Here is a 20,448-nt window from a genome sequence, read left to right on the forward strand (position 1 = left end):
ATAATACTCCTTCCTACGCCTTTTCGGACTAGCAATAGGCCTACACTATGGGATATTTATGTTTTAGGTTTTATTTATTTTTGTCCTCTTGTTTTGTACTGTATGTTTGAAATGAACTTTAATCAGTCAATCAATCCTCCATCCATCCATTTTCCGTACCGCTTATCCTCACTGGGGTGCTGGCGCCTATCTCAGTTCACTCTGGGCGAGAAGCGGGGTACACCCTGAACTGGTCGCCAGTTAATTGCGGGGCACATATAAACAAACAATCATTCACACTCACATACACGCCTATGGGTAGAGATTCAGAGTCGTCTATTAACCTACCATGCATGTTTTTGGAATGTGGGAGGGAACCGGAGTACCCGGAGAAAACCCACGCAGGCACGGGGAGAACATGCAAACTCCACACAGATGAGGCCGGATTTAAACCCCGGTCCTCAGAACTGTGAGGCAGATGTGCTAACCAATCATTCAACGTGCCGCCATCAATCAATCAATATTTTCAAAAATATATAGCTTACAAGAATAGTCGTAAAAGTTACAAGATTACTAGAATACTCATAGAATGAAATTAGTCATTCATCTAATACGTTGCAATTATAAAGATTGGACACAATGAACACCATTAAAAGTGCAACTGTGTCAGAGATTGTCACTGAACATTGTTTTCAAAAAAAATGCAGTGAGTACAGATCATTGAAATAAAAATCATACTTTATATACTAAAATTATTATAGAAAATAGCTTTAATTCAAATATATATAATACTACATGTAAGCACTCCCCCTTATGCTCTATGCCAGCAAGATTGCCTCAATAACAAGGCCTCACAGTTGAAGAGATGAGGTCAAAGTCATACTTCAGTGACACTTGATATTCTCCACCAACTGGAACTGTAAAATCCTCACAGCTGAAATTGTGAAAACAGCTGAAGTTGGAATGGAAGCCTGCTGGAGCGTTCTCTTAAATATTCAAACAGATTTGCCGGCAAACGCTTCAAGGCCTCGACGTCTCTTCCTTTGAGAGCTCCGGCTGGTGTTTAGCTCACGTCTCCAGGTTCTGGTTCTCTTCAAGGTTTGCCTGCAGGCCGACCACCGGATGGTATGTAATCGCGGAGGACTTCTTCACGTGAATAACTGCGGTTTTTTGGCCCGCACCTCTTCCTTTTCTAAACCTGTCTTTGTCTTTTCGGACTTGGGATGTCCCACTACTGCCTTTAGAGGAAACTGTCTGACCTCTGAACAGTTGTGCCTGCCGCTGGCACAGACCGATTTTACTGAGGAGGATGAACACATCCCCTCTGAAAGCTTTAGTGAAGATGGCATACAGAAACGGGTTGGCACACGAGTTGAGTGGGTAAAAGAGCACCAACAATATCTTGGAGTTGGAGACTGTGATGAGCGGGTGGTCTAACACTGCCGACATGGCGTAGAAGGAAATTGGTGCCATGCAGAGAAAGTCGGTAAAGATGAGGACCGCCATGCGTTTCGCTATGTTGGTATCCTTAGATCCGGAGCGGTATTGAGGATTGTGCACAGCGCAGTAGATTTTGACATAGCAAGCGCAGATTACAAGAAAGGCCAGGACATTGAGGACTAGCACAGAGATGACGTAGACCAGTGCCTCGGTGGACTGGATGTCCATCGGGAGACAGATGCTGACCTTCTGGTAGCTGCTAACCCCGACGAGTGGGAGCAGCGCCAGCAGGAAGCAGAAGATCCAGCCCCCCAGCATCACTGCAGCAGCGTGGTGAAGGTGCAGCTTACGATCCAGCCTCATCGCAAACGTGATGGCGTACCACCTCTCCAGCGTGATCACGGTCAATGTGTAGACAGACAACTCACTTGCAAACACGGTGAAGAACCCAGCGAGAGCGCAGCCGGGGCCCGTCTGCCAGTCGATGGCGTGGTTAAAGTACTCGGCTCGCGTGTGGAGGTCCACCGAGGCGATGAGCAGCAGGTAAATCCCCATGCACAGATCGGCGAAGGCCAGGTGGCACATGAGGAAACGTGACACAGAGAGCTTGTAGTGGCTGGTGAGCAGCACCGAGAGCACCACCAGGTTCCCCAGAACAGCCAGCAGGCTCACAAACCACACAGACACCCTTAAGAAGGCAAAGCCCATGATGTCCTCACATGGGTTGAACTCATCGGGAACTGGCGAGCACATCACCTCCTCCCCCTCGTCGCACACCACGTAATCATAGCGATTATCAAAGTATTGGCTGGTGTCCTCCTGGATGTTCATGAGGGTCTCTCCAAAGCCCACATCCTCGTCCGGATGCCCCTCAAAGTAGGCGTGGTAGTGCAAGCTGCCGCGGAAGCCGCCTTGATGACTGCCATCGTTTGGCTCCTCTGGGATTTCTTCTACCATACCTTGGATGGAGGGCGTGTGGAGGGGCGCCACGGAATGCTTATGCTGGTTATAGAAATCCGTCAGGTTGCAGATGATGTACTCGAAAAAACTGGAAAAAACACAATTGGGGTACAGTATTGATACATTAGTGTCACATATAGACTTTATGGTTATCCCATATCCAAGTACTACATTCTCAATGATTTATCTGAAGGTGCGCTATATATGAGATTTTGTAAACTCAGCGAATATAGGCCTTTGTGAGAGCTGAAACACAAACTCACAGACTCAACTCATTGTGACAGCAGGTAGTTTACTGGTAATAGAGGGAAATAATACAGGACACATACTGTATACTGCACATAAAGGCAGAAAAATAAAAGCAAATAATACCAAAAGGAACGTGAGATGCGGGAGTAAGCTGGTGTACTTTGGTCATGTTGCGACAGTTCATAGCCGGCAAACAGCTGGAAAGTACTTGGTCTTGGTCACACTACACCCGCCTCTCACCCAAACTCAGCTGGGATAGGTCACAGTTCACCTGAGACCCTTATAAGCGTTATAGATAATGAATCGATGGATTGCCATTATGAGAGTCATTTTAAATCGGACTCATTCCTACAAAACCAACACAGAGTGACACGAGTTACGGCAGCAGTGTAAGACATTATATGTAAACACAATAGAGAGTTGATTCGGCACCAAACAAGATCCACATTATGCAAGTGCAGCTGCCCGACACACTTTGGTACATCATCCAGATTACACTAAAAACACAAACGATCCTCTGATTCTCTTGCCTACAGTGAACGCGTCACAATTCTTGCAGTTAGTTTGACCAAAACAAAAACAAGGACGGCGCTCACCCTCGTTTGGTTTTGAGGTTTTTGAAGCCGCAGCAGTGGCTGGGGTATGTGAGGTTGGCCGTGGTGAGGTGCTTGAAGATTTTGATGGGTGGCAATTTTTTGAGGGCCCAGGCATTGCGGGCCTTCAACTCTCGGAGGGACTCCATACCGCTATTGGGCAGGGAGGTGATCCCTGTCTGGGATACGTCTCTGAGGGACAGAGAAAGGCGTAGCAACGTCGAGGAAATATGAATTGTTTGTGTTCTAGTAAAGAACCACATTGCTACATCGTTAATAATTCATAAGGCACTCTTGACATAGGGCTTTTGCAACAGAGTGACTTTAACCAGGAAATACGAACTTTGTTTAAAAAAAACGACATCAATAATGCTTCCCTGTAGAAATATATAGATTGTTGTCATGTGCCCTAAAGCAAGGTACACACATACATCGTAACAGAAAATTGGAGACACCCCTACACAAGACTCAGAAAAAACATTTACTGTATTTGTTTTCCTATTGCTCTTGCAGTGTGTGGTGCACTCGCTAGATGACTAACAGCACACCACACACACAACATGTCAACCAACAATTTATATTGTTGATACGCCATATTGGGTTTCCTCTTCCAAACCAGATGTCTGTCGTTGTACCAAGACTGACGTTTGCGAGGACACTGCTGGAAAAGAAAAAGAAAACAAAAGAAGAAGTTGAAGAAGCTATGCTGTTACCTTATCAGGTAACTACGGTGCAGTTTCAAACTCTTCTTTTCGTTTCACGTCACAATCACAGACTCCGTGGATCTCCTGACCTTGTTGTAGACCACATCAAAATTTGTGATCGCAAATACTGACCACATGTAATATTTATGATTGTCGGCCTCAACCATTTTCCAAGCAGATGGGGGGAATAAAGCCCAAATCCTGAAATACTCTTTTCCAGACGTGAGAATTGGGCTTTTGCTGACTTTGACGTGGGGATGGTCAAATTCAGCCCGATGTATGTGTGTACCCCGCTTAAATCACTAAATATGTCAAGTGTGAGGACCTTACAGAAGCATGGGCCCACTGATGGCGCCGGCAAAAGCTCTTTCATCCATCTTGGTCAAGTACTTATTCCTGTGAAGATCACTGTACAGGAGAACACAAGTCGTCAAGTCATTTGAGTGACCCTGGTGAGGAGTATCGGAATCCCCTGGGCCTAATCCCTGCACATCTCTCCTCTTATTTGAAGTCAAACAGTTCTCACTCACTGTAAAATTCGACAACTAACACAGTAGAGCACGACTTAAAGCTCTCCGATCAAATGAGGATAATAAGACTAAGGAGCTTTGTTTGTCTTGGTCGGGCTACGCTGGCATCACTTAACACTTGAGTGCAGATCGCACGCCAACACCAACCTCACACGTGTTCAGACTCTGGCCCCTCACCGATGTCTTAATTAGGCTCTTGTAAAGTGTCTGTAGGAGTTAGAAGTGAGCAGACGGCACTCTAGCTAAATGACTATTGCTTATTTAAATATCCTAAATGTGTGGGTTGACAACCGACATGCATGTTGCTGCAAAGAAGTTGAAAACAAAATGCAGTGATTATGTTTATGTGATCTTGGAGGCGGCCACAAAGAATCCAGTGTCCCTGAATGAATGCAAGAAAGGAACTCTTAATGCAGACTTCCTTCTACCCAATCTGGAGGCATATTTTCCCATGAGAACTGGAGCGGACTAATCAAAAGCTTGGCTAAATCCCGTTTGGAGTACATATGAGAGGATCCATTTGCAGCACAAAAATACATATGACACATGTCAGCAATAGTTGAATCCTACGAGTTGTGAGGTCTGAAAGTGCTGAGCAAAGAAACTGGAAGAAATGTACTTAGTCGCTTGGAGGTGAGAAGTTGAACGCGTGTGTCATTCTCCTTCCTTTAAACATTTCCTTTCTAACTGTTGTCAATTGAGTTTGAGTTTTGACATACACTTGATCCAGCTTGGTCCCATTGAACGCATGATGTTGGATTTCCCTGAAGCCATTCCCATACAGCATCCTGAAAGACAAGAATATGTTTATCTAATAAGATGAACATCATTGCATTGTTTGAATCACTGCCTCATGCGCTAACATTGCATCTCCATGTAGATTTCGTGGTGACGTCTTGTCTGTTTGGTGGTTTAAAGGCCTACCATCCATCCATCCATTTTCTTTACCGCTTATCCACACTACATTTCCTATAAATGCAGCTCAGTGTATTTAATTTACGATCCCCTCTTACCCTGACCACATGTCCATGAGTGCCCGTTGTGTGTTTGTGTATTAATAGTCTTCGTATTCAGAACATGTTATTCAAGTGAGCTCATTCTGACCTGTCTGCACCTCTTCTAGCTTATTCAAGGACTAGTATTTTATTATTCTTATTAAAAGGCAATGTGCTCGAGATCTTAATATGGGCCTAATTAGATTCTTACTATTTATGGAGCAATCTGCCTTTTCTGGGTTTGCGTTTTTGTTAGTGTAGTGGCTTATAACGTTTTTATCAGCTGCCTTCTCTTGTAATAAATGTTATGATTTGATGTGCAGAATTATTCATTCTTAATTACTCACCGATACCGAGTACTGATACCACTAGTACTTTTGATGCGTAACATTTCAATTAAAACAATGACATATGAGCATGAACAGACGTTTCTTTCTTTCTGGCGCACATGATGATACGCAAATGTGTCAAACCACTGCGCTGTGGCGCCAACTACTGGCGAGGAGCACTTAATGTCAGCTTTATTTTGCCTTCATGATCGGTGGCTGCTATCGGGCAGCCTTCACGAGTACCAGATACATTGAGATAAGGCCAGTATCGGGACTCGCCAATCCCTAGTTCCCATGCATCCTGGAACACTTGATCAATGGCTGACCACTTTTCCAGTCATGGAGGAAACAAATGTCCTGGTAAACTTAAAGTAAATGCAAGTTTATCTGTAGAGGGCGCTCCTTTACTTTCAAACCATAGCTTCTAATAGACGGGGTCGTCGGTTAAAAACTGTACTGACAAATGACATTTTGAGGTTACAAGGTTACGGTGTACAGTGAACACAACACAGTTACTGTCGAACGTAATGTTTTTCATTTGAACGTTGTATACACTATATTGCCAAAAGTATTCGTTCACCTGCCTTGACTAAGAGCTGAACTTAAGTGACATCCCATTCCTAATCCATAGGGTTCAATATGACCTCGGTCGACACTTTGCAGCTGTAATAGCTTCAACTCTCCTGCAAAGGCTGTCCACAAGGTTTAGGAGTGTATTTATGTTAGATGGTCATTCATTTTGGATATGATGTGGTCAGTAGCGTTCTAAAAATGACAAATGACTTTCAAACATGTAAGGAATAGTCTACACAGTGTGTAAATGTTTGCATGTGTCATGCCAATATCTCACACTGTCAGCAAATCACTGGTGATGCCAAGGAAGGAGTTAGGTGGGATAACAGTCATGTGGGGATGATCTACAATTTCCCTGCAAAGAGAAACCAAACAGAGAGAGCATTAATTGCTGTTGTAAACATATACTGTATACACTTCACTGGAAAGTGGCACAGGCACAGTCAGGGTGGAAGATTGATGTCTTCTCACTTTTTACGCTATAGCTGGAAAATGAAAGTGGTTAGCGAAGTTGATTGAAGGAATGACTCAGAAAACCACACACACTTGATGACTCACAACACCTCAAGAACGTGTACTCATGACAAGTGCAAACGGCCACATAATCAGTACTTTCTCTGTACACTTCACTCAATGCCATTTGAGAGCTCTGATGACGGTCAACCTTCGGTTGGAAATCAACCAAAGCGGTCGCTCGAAGCAGGAAGTCACTAATTTGTCTGCCGGTCTGCTCCAAATTGTCTTGTCACATTGAGAATATGTCAGACGAAAAAGGAGTGAGCCACCATGATGGGCCTCTGAGCTACGGTGTGACTCAAGCGTCAACCTGTGTAACACCAGCACAAAACTAGCAATTATTAGTAGTATCGTCAAGTAGTATTAAGAGTAAGCGGTATACAGTGCATGTAAAGGCTAATTATTTACAAACTTGTGAAGTTGTTAATGAATAAATATTCAGTTTTCATTCTAAATTAGAACATTTGAATCAACTACACATTTAGAATACTGGATATGCCTGTAGTATAAGTAATTGAGTTTACATTTATTTTTTTGTCAAAATGTTTAAAAAAGGAAAACTAGAAAATATTTATTTTAATGAAAAATATCTTAGTCTTGTGCCATTTTGTTCTGTAATTATTTTCCTGCTAAAAGATTCCGAATCACCAAATAAAAATGTAGTTAAAGTCAGCATTTGGCTAGATTACGAATAATATTGGTTTTAACTACACTTGAGCTTGTAAATGCGAATGCCTCTTTGGTCGTACCGTACCAAATATTAGGTAAAAATAGGCCTCTAAAGTACACAAAACTCTAATTGTACATAATGTCAGACAAAACTTTTTCTTTTTTTTTTTTGACCTCAGTATAAGAAACTAGAGCATCACAGTATGTCTGTGTTATTTTACTTACTCCCAAACAAGGATGAGTGAGCCTGCTGAAGATTTTGATCTTAATTGCTTGCACTAGCAGTTGTCTGACTAGGTGATATAGTTGCATCGTCACTTTTTATCAATTGTTTTAATATTTTATTTTGTATGACAGTTAATGCTAACAACAAAGGTCTTTAAGCTCCATTAAAGTCAAGTGAGTATTCCAGTGATTAACATAATAGTTAATAGAGATCTTATGGTGACACACACACACACACACACAGTATATTTATGAGCTGGCACAAATTAGTTAAACAACTTACAGAATGAAATAGTTGTCATTAGAGTTGACGTTGCTCAAGTCAGGAAAGATGTCAAGGCCTGTATTGAAAAAACCCCTGATGGACAAGAAGAAACTATTAGACGAGAAATCAAATGTTCCTTTAAAGATTCCATGCATCTTCACCTGTCAGGAATAGAATTCAAGTTATGACCTGGGCTTAAAGCAACAGTATGAAGAAGGTTTATTTGTATTGCAAATGCATTTTTTTTTTAGATTGTCAATAAAATGCCATGATCTAGTGAACACAGTTGCAGTCCACTGACATTATCCCAAGAGCTAAGACTTTATAGGGAACAGATGCTGAAAAGAATGAAAGGTTTAAATAATGCGGGACTTGTGTGTTTGTGAAAACGGAACGATTGTGTTTGTTTAAAAAAATGCAATCACAAGTACTCACAAGTATTTCAGGTTTGGGAGATTCTTAAAGGCTTCAGGGTCAATGTAGTTTAAATTCTTTGCATTCCGTATTTCTCTGAGTGAACAAACAGACAATATTGTGTTGAAATTCACAATACACTTGCCACGTTATCAAAGAAGACATAGTTTCCAAGTGAACCTCTTTAGATGGAATCAGTAGAATACACACAAATCCAGAAACACTGAATTGAACATGTCCTTAAAACCTGCTAGACGAACTGAAAGGTGCAGGTCAGTGGGCAAGAGCAAGGAAATGAGGTGCTGACAGCCAAAACCAGAAGTATGAATGAAAAAAGTGTTTCATTAGTGTGTTTACTCTGGTTCACCCCAGCTTTGCAGAACAGTTGTGTTATGTCTAAGGCCAAATGTGTCTTGGCCATATTCACATCCTGGCTAAGGGCCTGGCTCCAGGTAGGCAGACTCTAACCTCCTGATGCTTAAAGCAGAGGGATGTACAGCATTCGGGTAGACTGTTTTAGAAGCTGATAAATTAAGAACCATTCCCAGTCCATGTACTTATTTGGTCAAGTTGAATTCTTTCGGCTTAAAGATCTGGCTATGTATGAAACCACTGTACTAAATCAGTGGTCTCCGAAATGTTCCAAAAAATTATTCAAACTAAATTATTCAATACTAATTTCAGTATCTAAACTTTATTATTGCCTTGTTGATGCCCTAGCCACACTTTAACAGTATATAAGAGGGTTTTCGACATTTATTTTTTATGCTGCATGTCACAAAGGTGAACTGGGGCCTCTTCCTGCTGAATCTGGGCGAGAAGCAGAAGAAACCCTGGAAAGATTGCCAGCCAATCGCAGGGTACATATAGACAAACAACCATTCACACTCAAAGCCATACCAATGGGTAATTTAGAGTCTTCGATTAACCTTATGTGCATGTTTTTTGCAATATGGGAGAAAACCAGAATAGCCAGAGAAAACCCAGGCTAGCACGGGGAATACATGCAAACTCCATAGAAAAACGCCACATTCTAAACTTAACCCGGAACCTGCAAACTGTGAAGCAGACAAGCTAGCTAGAATATATTTTTTTGTTTTTGTTTTTTTGTAGCCGTCATCAACAAATTAATGACATCATTTATATTTCTTAAGTTGTCAACTCGCTGTCTGCGCAAATGTTTGCCTTCAGCCTCCAACTACAAGCTCGCTCTCTCCATCATAGACATGCTCCCTGTTGTCCCGATTCCCTCATCACATTCAAACAATCGCTCATCCAATAACGTTCAGACACCGTCACTGCCTCACAGACACTTGGAAGTTGTAAAATTCCAACTCCAATTCACGTAAAGCTACTGCAGGGATGCTACTTGCTGTGTTATTTGTATTGTAGCAAGCCTGCTACTGGTCGAGTTATATGGATTCTTGCTTGCTTGAGTTTCTGGGGTGTGTCAGCGGAATGAAGGTTGAAGAAAAACACTTGCTGTTTTGATTTTGGTATAGTTACAGCTGACATTCACTATTCAGTTTCACAATTAGTAGAAGTTATTGATCGACCAGGACTTGTTCCTCGTTTCATCATCCATCCATATCTATATCATATCTAATTGACTGCTAACATGAGGATTGAGGCTGTTCGTCAGCTAGCTTTAGCGAGTGCCGTTTTAAATGGGCATGCCTAACATTTGTGCTTTTGTTATATTTGACTTTCATATTTTGCAAGTTTACCGGACATGCTGCCCGCAACCTGAGGTTACACAGTGACTCCCCACGGCTTGATAAACTGCATTCTTCGAAGCCGCCCTGCTGTGAGACAGTCGCTAAGAGGACGCCTTTCGTACTTCAAGTGGACCCTAAAATAATTAGCAGGTCCCCTCGAAATCTTGGTTTACAGTCATCAAAGAGTCTTTTTCTTCGTTTGAATTGGCAGCAGCCAAAAGGGACGAGTCGACAAATGTGCACACAAGGCGACACCCGCTGGCGTTGAGAGGAAGTTTTGATATTTTACGAATTCTGCCGAATTACTCCAAATGTATGCCTTGATGTCTATGTCAGTGTGATTTGACTCCAAGCAGCATGAAATGTGATTTGAACCATAAGCAGTTGATTTGCCAAGACTAAAGTTTAAACGGTCACTGTATGCTTGACCTGTGAGTAACGAGTACAAAGTTGGGGGTATTTTTTATTAATATAGGTTTTTAAACCCATTCTATGTTTCAAAATTGTAGACTAGATTTAAGATGATGGGTGTGGTCTTGCCTGGTCCTCAATCCTCTGCGACACTCCCCTGCGGTATTTAACCCCTGACTCCCGCTCTCTTGGTCTCTTCCTTCTTGGTTCTTCGCTCTTGTCTTGCTATCAGCTCCCCGGCTACGGGGCGGCCTCCGGCCACTCCTCCCCTTTCTTTGTTCGGGCTCATTAACCGCAGGCCTTGGGGATGGAGACCCGGCTTCCTAGCATCCGGGGATCGCCGCTGCTAAGCCTCCAGAACAGTTGCTGCTGAGCTACCAGATATACTCCCAGCCAAACATAAGTTCTCTGAACTTACTAGTGGAAACCAGGCAGGGAGAGAGACGGACATATTCCCCCAACGAGGCGTGACGTACAACAATTTTTCTTCTACCGCCTCTTTTGTTTTTTTCATTTTTCTGCATCCTTTTTCTCATTCGACCAAACCTGTCTCCGTGCTTCCCGAGACGACTGAGACAGACCCCCACCACGCACCAGTTGACGTTCGTGAGTAACACACCAGTGTTTGCCAGTCTGTACAATATTAGTGCCTAATAATTTTGGGGAAATTACTAGCTTCACACAAAATCCTAACTTTGTCCTCTCTCTCTCTCTCATCCGGAATGGACGCATAAACGCTCACGTTTTCAACTTCAGTCCAACACACGATGTGCTATTTACCTTTTCGTATGCCTATTTTCCTTCTTTTTACCATTATTAGTGTTATTTTCTTTCTTTAGTTAGACACCTTTGTGTGTTTCCCTTTTGATCCCTTGTAGATGTCATTAAATATTCTATAAAATTCCCCTCTTGTTTGTGTTTTGTGTGTGTTCTGAGTTTAAGTAAGCCTCTGTCATCTAGAACTCGGATTTCATAAAATGTAGCAACCTTCAGATTACGAGACTGATAAAAAGGTTTCTCGTCACTTTCCCTAAATTTTATACATATAAAAAGTGACGTGGTGCCCCCATACAAGACAAATTAGTTAGATATTAACAATTAAAGCGTATCTTTTTCCAAATTAATTATATTTTTATTAAACCCCCATATACACTACACAAGTGACCGTGCTAAATATTTCAACACACTTACTAACGCTGTTAGTTTGCTAAGCGGACCCACCACCCTGTTGCCTTCAGTGGTGTCTGTGTCATTGATGTCAAAACATGTGAGTGGCAATTAATCAACTTCAAGCTCTAACCGTCATTGAGCACTGGTAAAGTCGACACGTCGACTGAATCGGTTCAACCCCCGAGTACATGCAGTATATAAACGTGGACTTTTAAAAAAAAAAAAAATTTTGGCAGGCATTCCCAGACAACTATAATCTGTTTAAATTCGCTTGATTTCAGCTCTTTTGCCACTTTGTTCTGCCTGTTAGGGTCTTGAAGTAAAAATACACAACTGTCTTTCTTGAATACCAAATACCACATTGTAGCCTATTGATGGCCGTGACCAATTGTCTTTCTGTATGAAACAAGACACTGTATTGGGGAATTTATCTTATTTTCATCCTTAGTGTCCCCCAAATTCCCAGTAAGAACTCAAAGTATGCGGTTTCTATCAAGACAACACCCCCACAATAATCAGTTTATAAGTACAGCCTCAGATCTACAGCTGCTGTTGGCTTTTCAGGCAGCCAAAAGGAAGCGGGGTATATTAATTTGTGACAGACCCTGAAGGAAACTTGAGTGAAACACTATTATCTCACGTACTGCACCAATCAGAGGCAAATTGGTCCAAGGTGTATAAAATAACACCCCCGTAAAACAGATACCAACCTCAGCTTGTTGGAATGATTGCCTCTGTCTGTATTTTTGTTATCTAGAATTAGTCTGCCAGTTAGTCACGACACAAACTCAGGCGGAAATTTAGGAGCAATGGTGCACTTGCATTCATCAGTTCATGTCGCATTCAAGTGTCGCTGTGAATTATAGTTACTGCTGCAAACTGTGACACAGCCACAGCTAATACACTAATTGAAGAGTGGAAATAAATCGCACGTAAAGTGCCGCGTTGGAATGTGTTGACAGAGTCAGGCCTTCTTGGAGCCGTGCGTGGAGAGTTGGGTGTGCTGCAGGATGGTGTGTGTGGTCCACCCGAAGCCTGCACACACATAATCTCCTAATTGAGACAAGAGTGCACCTTGCTCAACTTTTCCCCCTGAGTCGCTTCTGTAGGAGCTGGACCATGAAGGAAAGCGGAGAAGCCAAATTGTGCCGGCTGTTCACCTTCGCCTTCTTGACTACTTTATTCTGTCTTCCTCTAACTGCCTACCTACAGTACACTCCTCTCTTCTATCATAATCCCCACACATGATTTACTTTATGACTTATGTTGCTTTATGACTTTTGTTGGGTTTTAATGATTTTTTTAATGTTGCACCAGGAGTTAACTGACTTATAACAACTGCCTTTTTCTTTTGTTTTTTGTTTGTGTGGACACTACACAATGAGAGCCATTTAACTATCATGTCGTCTACTGCCTCATTCTTGTCTGAGCGCTCGCAGATGATTGCAGAAACTGCTGCTGTTGTTAACAGTTTCACCTCAGTGGAAGGCTGAACTGTACTGATTTTCTTTTTCTCAGACAATCTCAAATCTCAGAATTAGAACACGATTTCTAGTGTCTAGTTTCCCAATGCAGCTATTGACGCACGCACACTGAGCTAAAGCTAAACCTCAGCAAGTGATGAAGAACTTTCTAGGCTCTAACTGAAACATTTATCTTGCCATGGAGCTAATACAGTCGAACAGTTTACTCAACCAGGATCAATAAAGCATGTGCACGTCACTTCAGATACTCACATATGGGTGATTTTCCTCAGGCTGTGAAATGAGTTCCTCTCAAGCCTTCGAAGGGTCACATCCACTGATATATATCTAAAAGAAGAAGAAGAAGTTGTATGTGTGATTGAATCCACAATATATTTTCATAAACACAGTAAGCTATGTGGTGGTAAAATCTGCAGCTGTATCCTGAGTTATTTAGCCTACTGCGTCTCTAAGCCTCCAAATTCAGTGGTCATTTTGTAGGCATGCGCCGCATGTATACATTACCTGGTCATCACTCATGCCGCTCCAATTTGTAATTGGAAACAAGTACTCTCTTAAAATAAATAAATCAATAAATAAAATAAACTCCAACCACGCAATTGCTCAGTGTTACGACACATTCACTTCAGTCTTTGTCGACCAATCAATGGACTGAAGTGTGTGTACTTCTAAGGTTGGTTGGTATCCTGTTAAAAGTTGTAGATCAAACACCCTTCAAGACTTTTAACAATGGTAAAACATTGATGGACTGTGGCTTACCCAACTCATTCAACTTCACTATGATAAAAACAACTATTTCGTAAAAATAGAAAAACAAGTATGTGCTGGTTATCAGAAGCTAACGCTGATAAAGCGAATCTATGCATCCCACAACACTGCAGCTCTGCTTAGAATTTGGCTCTGACATGATTGCCGTCAAAAATGGTAGCTCTTCGCCCAGCCTAGGTACCAAAACATGGGCGGAGAAACTTGGTATTCATATTAGCCCAATTTTGGCAATCGCACCAAAATCTAAACGGCTTGTTTACGGATATTTTGCGGAAATAGGTAGCTGACAAAAAGTTGACCTTGGTGTTATAATTTCACATTTGATGGGTAGGCAGGCACTCCAGAGACCCAACTGTTTGTAAACAAGCAATTAAAAAAGTCAGTTTTCCATAATATGTCCCTTTTTAAGATGGAAGACACTGTGCATGTTCTGAATAATAGGATAAAAGAAAACTCACATCTCAAATAACAGACAGTTTAAGTGGACTGTATATTTTACTCTACTCCTCCTACTCGTCTCCAGGGAGCCCCCCCTTAAAGCTTGACTGAAATAGGACCGTTCAAAACCTTCCTGCGGTTAAAGGAGCGCTATTGGTGTTCAAGGAATGCCTTAACGCTTCCAGCTGTGCAGGCAGAGGAGAAAGAAAATCAATCGCTTCAGTGTGAGACAGAGAGGAAGGAGAAAGGGTGAGCAAGTGTCAAGAGCAAGGAGGAGTTAAAAGGGAACAGGTGGAGGAAAGCAGCCCTCAAGAGCGTGTGTTGAAGTGTTACTCACATCCTCGAGATGTTCACCACGTTGGCAAAAGCATCCGATGGCACAGATGACAGACGTGACTCGAAAAGCCATCTGCTTGAAAAAAAAAAAAAAAAATGTTTTAGTAGTAACAAACTGGAGGGAGGCAAGAAATTTGCATTTTGATAGCTAGCTAGGTGAGCTTGGATATTTGCAGCCTTTTTATATGTACAGAACAAGTTTTGTTAACTAATGACTTATAAATGAACTTTGTACAGATCACTCTGAGACAAAAGACTCACTTTATTTGTCCTCTTTTCTAATCAGGGAATAAATATGTATGTATAAATACATTCATATATTTTTTCATTTTCTATAGCGCCTATCCTCATTAGGATCACAGGTGAGCTGGAGCCTATCCCAGCTGACTTAGGGCGAGAGTAAGGGTACACCCTGGACTGGCTGCCAGCCAATCACAGGGCACATACAGACAAACAACCATTCACACCTGACAATGTAGAGTCTTCAATGAACTTAAAGGTCCCGTATTTTGCCAAACCAGCTTTTTACATTATTTTGGATGTAATATTGCCTCTATGGTGCCTGAGTAAACATGTGAAATAATTAAAATCATCCACGCATTCCTGAGTCCCAGATGTTTGAAAGTGGATGCAAAACTGGGTCAAACAGAAGTAACTGTCAGAGGGGCCTTTTGGACACTCGTATGACAAAACCAAGGTGTTTTTTTTATTTTTATGAAATTGACACTTTTATACTCAGTCCATGTTAAAGAGTCACTCTATGGAGGTCTAAATAGCCAAAATACTGGACCTTTAACATGCGTGTTTTTGGAATGGGGGAGGAAGCTGGAGTACCCAGAGAAAACCCACGCAAGCACAGGGAAAACAATCAAACTCAAACCCCAGAATTGTGAGGAAGACATTCTAACCACTTGGGAACCATGCAGCTTACAAAAATTATATTGTTTTACTGATTTTTTAAATTATAATTAATTAGAGAGGTTAACATTTTTACACTTGACTTCAGAGCTACCACATTATTTGCATTTTCAGACCCCCAACTTTGTTAATGTGTAAAAGCATGACTGACACCACTGAAAATGGCGTGTAAATTGCCCCTCTAAGTGAAGTAAAATGGCACAACAAGGCATCAAACATGATAAACCTGATGATGAATAGTAATAATGAACTTGTATTATAAGTGGAGAATGTTTTATACAATTGTAGTTAATATACTTAGGAATGCTTTACACCTATCAATTCGAAGTGTGCCGAATGTATTTTTTGTAGACTTCGAAATCATAGCAAAAAAATTGATAACTACTGATGTGAGATTGCATTTGGGGCCGACCCCGCAGAGTGCATATTTTCCTGCAGACTTCAACTGTAACCTGTCTTAGTTGACGCATGTGTGTTTGTTCATTGAAAGTTGACTTTGAAAGAACACAGCTGATGTCATTGCTTGTATACAGTGGGAAACAATGGACTAATTCAGGGGAAAAAAGGGATCATTCAGCGGACACATAATGCACAATGCTTTGACAAACTCAAACAAACACAGGGACACAGAGCAGACCTTGGCACCTAACACCTTTCTCCCCACCCATCAGAACCTCCACAGCGCCACCTGGCAAAAACCCCAATAAGCAGGATGAGGACCAATGAGCCCATCTCAAAGACTTAAGGAGAAAATTGCACCCTCAATTTGTCTTTTTGGATCAAAACCTGAGAAAACAAACAGGTTGGAAATTGGTTTTAAAGTGCGGGAGAAGCCACCCAATTTACAGTAGTGTCAGCATTGAATTGACATCATAGTTGTGTTTACCATGGACTCTGTCTCATTTTGATGCGTAATGGGATGTGCTGACTGGAAGCAGGGGTTAAAACATGTGGCATATTTCAACCTGCACATTTTCCACTGAGACTCATTAAAAACTCTCTTGTGTAGAAAAACTGGCTACCTTAAAAACTTTGTGGCCTCCTGCCTGTGCAGTTACTATTTTAAATTAGAGCAGCCATATGTAATACACTCTCCCTAAATGAACAGCTCCTAAACCATTTTGACGGTACATTGGCTTGTAGTAAGGAGGATTTGCGTTTCTGGCTGCCAGCCAGTCGCCGGGCACATATTAAAAAAACACCCATTTGCACGCACGTTCACACCTATGGGCAATTTCACTCTTAAATTAAACTAACATAGATGTTTTCAGAATGTGGGAGGAAGCTGATATTCAAACGTCTTGACCAGTGTTTCTCAACCTTCTCACAGCACGCCACCATGTCACCAAAATTATGAATACTGAAAATATTATTATCCCGCCTCAATTTAACGACAAATTGACTTCTTTAGTGTGCAATTTGGGCCTGTTTAGTTGAACAAAAAGCTGACATGCTCGAAGAAAGCCGTGAGTTACTCTGTTGTTTGGATGGCACACAGGTGGATACACAGGTTTATTAGCTTCTGCCTTCTAATTGAAGAGCATTTTATTGTTCTGCCTGTCACTACACGTCGCTGGCATAGATGGATACGCAAAGATCTGTAATTAATAAATAATGTTCGGACAAATTAGATACTTTTCGGCCATCCTGCGGCACCCCTGATGACCTCTCACGGCACAATAGGTGCCTCGGCACCCTGGTGGGGAATCGCTGCTCTTGACTATAAAGTAGATGTGTTAACCACCGTGCTATCTGTAGCAAGTATAATGGGTAATATACCAGCCTGCATGACAATGTTTGGTGAATTTCTGTTTTTGGTTTATTACTTTAGAATGTCAAATTGTGACAAAGCCTATATTTTCAGCCATGCTAATGATTTGTAATATTCAATTCATTATATTAAAAATATATACATATATTGGATAATTGCGCCATTATTCATGAGTTGTATTTGAGAAAACGAGCCACAGTACGTTCTCTCATGAATTTAGCATAAGGAACCGTAAGTGAAAAGAGGTATGTGAAAATTATCCACTTAAGATTTTTTACTAGCTGTGGAAGGTATGGAAATTGTTTTTTTGTCCTTGAAGACTTTTCCCACTCCCATTCACCTCAAACGAAACTTAAGTATTTGACCGCGAGTCAAGAGTCATTCGATGCAGATATTTACTAAGTGTTACACTTCATAGCCTTAGGGGGAAAAAAATGGAAATTACTTGAGAAAATTAGGTGCACACTATTTTTTGATGTACTGTATTGTAGAAATAATAATAAATAAATAAAAAACACCTTAATGTGTTGTTATTTTTTTGTTTTGCATTAAGACTTCTTCCCAATGGCAATAATACTCTAAAGGAACTAATTGTGAGTTGAGAAAGGTGCTGTCAAAGGTAAATATTGTATTTGAACGCAATGCCTAGACAAGTCAAGAGTCATGCGCCGCAGGCTTTTGAAGCGTGTCGGTGTTCCTTTCCACCTCTCTGACTCTCACTGAGACATGCAGTGACCTTTCTTACACTTAACTCCCGAGCTAAGTGTCCATGTGCTGACTCTTTCTGCCTCTCACGTACATTTATTTGCACAGCATTTCTTCTTTGATAGGCAACTTAAAGCCATACGAGGAAACTGAGGAGTTGCGCAGACACACAGGATGAGAACGTTAAATATATTGAAATTTAAAGAGATTAAAGAAATGACTATTTCTACCATTAGTCATGCACAAATGTTTACACTTTGTGGAAAAGAGACAATGTGCCTGTTTTTCAAGGTCACATGATGATATCGGCATGATGGGACTTAATCATTAAGTGAATGATGAAAATGATTGGTAACCAATTCAAGTTTTCTTGTAATCATTTGCTTTTTTTTCTCTCATTGTGACACATAGTAACATAATTTTATGGATCAGATAACACTGACTGTCCAAATGAAAATTTAAGATAAACTATTGCATTTGTCCAGCCTTCTAAACATTAAAACACAAAAACTGTGTGTAGTGAAGCATAATAGTAATAGAAGGCTGATAGAATGTATTTATTTAGGGGACTTTTACTTTTTTAATTGTTCTTACTGTTCTGCCTAAAATATTGTTGGTGTTATAATGGACAACAATGCAATATTAAATACAAAATAAATACTTGGAGATTGTTTTATAACTTTTATCCTTAGCGACAAAGATATGATTCACTTATTCTTAAATGAACTTGACATCTTATTTTCTATCCGGTCATGCATAAACAAATACACATGGTAACTAATGTAGAACAAAATAAGTAAATGTAAGTAAGGCAACAAGTTGTTCCCATACTTGGGAACCACAGAAAGCAAATTCATAATATCCTTTTCCATCGCAATGTTAGTCATTCACAAAAGAAGAAAAAAAGAAAGCTGAAATATAGAATCGCTATCCCCTTCATAGGCTACACCGGCACAATTTCATGACATCCAAAACAATAATTGTCTCAAAATTCAGCCATGACAAAGATAAAGCTCAATTTTGATTCACGCCGTGAGAGCTGTCATTAATTAAACTATGTTTATTATTGATGTGCAATACTTTGCAGGGGTGTAGTAGAGAGCTGTTTCTAAATAACAGGGGGTCATCTTGTTGTTGGTTTTTTAATACTAATCTCACAGAGTTAAAATTATAATTTTACATCACGCCCCATCCATTCTTACAACAGGTAACTTTGTAGCCGTTGGATATCGTTAGTGCAGTGCGTGCCAAAAAAGGTTGTGGCTGTGTGTGGAGGTTTTGTGTAGTCTGTCATTTTCAATTAAATTTAAATCCTGAATGAAGTTCAAAACAAACAAACAAACAACAACAACAAAAAACACCCATTCTGTTGAATAGAGAATATACATCACCTTTTACTGATTAACTATTATAGCCAAATAGGCAGATAATGTGATTACTTGACAGATTCTTAGAGTGCCATGTGGGAGCACTTTTGGAGGAATAACCATTGCATTATAATGATTTTCCCAGCAAAATGTGCTGGGAAAATCATGCTGTAGTAGAGGAGACAGTTTTTACATTCATACATCTATAACCCCCCCCCCCCCCCCCAAAATACTTGTACAGATGAAAATGTACTTACACTGTCTCCGTGCTTGCAGGAAATTTGGGGATCATATCAATGTCAATGCAAGAGATGGTCCGACTCTTCCACTCTGAGCACTCACAGGCATCAGGGCAGGAGTCAGCATTGGATGCAAAACTCATGTGGAGGATAAACAGGGCACATACTATCACTTGCATATTGGAGTTCTTCTCTCTGCTAGTCTCCGTGGTCCTCTTGATGATCAATAGACAAACATGTGCAGGATAGCATCTGAATTGTCACCCAAATCCTTGCGGAGCGCTCACTTTTCTCCCCTCAGGGTCCCAGGAGGTTCTTTGTGTGAGTCTGTGAAGGTATAGGGATGCTGGAGGACGGGCAGCTGGAGCTCTTTAGTGGCTTTTGGAGGTGGTCTTCATCTTGAGGGTGGACTTAGGAGGCACTCTTGTGTTAGATTGGAGAATAACTGCCAACCCCTCGCTCATTATTTTTGGGTATTATGTTACCTTATACTTTGGCAAAAAACAAAAAACAACAACAGCAAAAAACAGTTGCTCACAGACAATCTTATTGGTCTATTCAGTAACCAATAATAAATATGTACTGTATAGTTTTGTGTAGTGCAGAATAATTTTAGTATTCAGATTCACCATATAATCTTGAAAAACAAAACTATTATGATTATCATTATTATTATTATTGC

General features: G+C 40.9%; 1 protein-coding gene across 1 annotated transcript; it reads right to left on the bottom strand.

The window, feature by feature from the left end:
* Nucleotides 1-705: 705 nt before the first annotated feature.
* tshr (thyroid stimulating hormone receptor) lies at nt 706-20,116 on the bottom strand. The gene is made up of 10 exons (XM_061754313.1): nt 19,785-20,116; nt 14,768-14,839; nt 13,477-13,551; nt 8,463-8,537; nt 8,046-8,120; nt 6,630-6,707; nt 5,175-5,243; nt 4,256-4,333; nt 3,225-3,413; nt 706-2,467 (listed from the first exon to the last, which is right to left on the bottom strand). Exons 1-10 carry the CDS (start codon nt 19,943-19,945, stop codon nt 1,048-1,050), a joined length of 2,292 nt encoding a protein of 763 aa, XP_061610297.1. The 5' UTR covers nt 19,946-20,116; the 3' UTR covers nt 706-1,047.
* Between the last annotated feature and the right edge of the window lie 332 nt (nt 20,117-20,448).

This window comes from Phyllopteryx taeniolatus, chromosome 18 (genome assembly GCF_024500385.1).
Source record: "Phyllopteryx taeniolatus isolate TA_2022b chromosome 18, UOR_Ptae_1.2, whole genome shotgun sequence".
NCBI lineage: Eukaryota > Metazoa > Chordata > Actinopteri > Syngnathiformes > Syngnathidae > Phyllopteryx > Phyllopteryx taeniolatus.

Coding starts and splice junctions, on each gene's coding strand:
- tshr (XM_061754313.1), bottom strand. CDS start 19,945: ATGCAAGTGATAGTATGTGCCCTGTTTATCCTCCACATGAGTTTTGCA. Junction 13,552..14,767: donor GTGGTGAACATCTCGAGGAT/GTGAGTAACACT, acceptor TTCTTCTTTTAG/ATATATATCAGTGGATGTGA. Junction 6,708..8,045: donor AATGACAACTATTTCATTCT/GTAAGTTGTTTA, acceptor TTCTCTTTGCAG/GGAAATTGTAGATCATCCCC.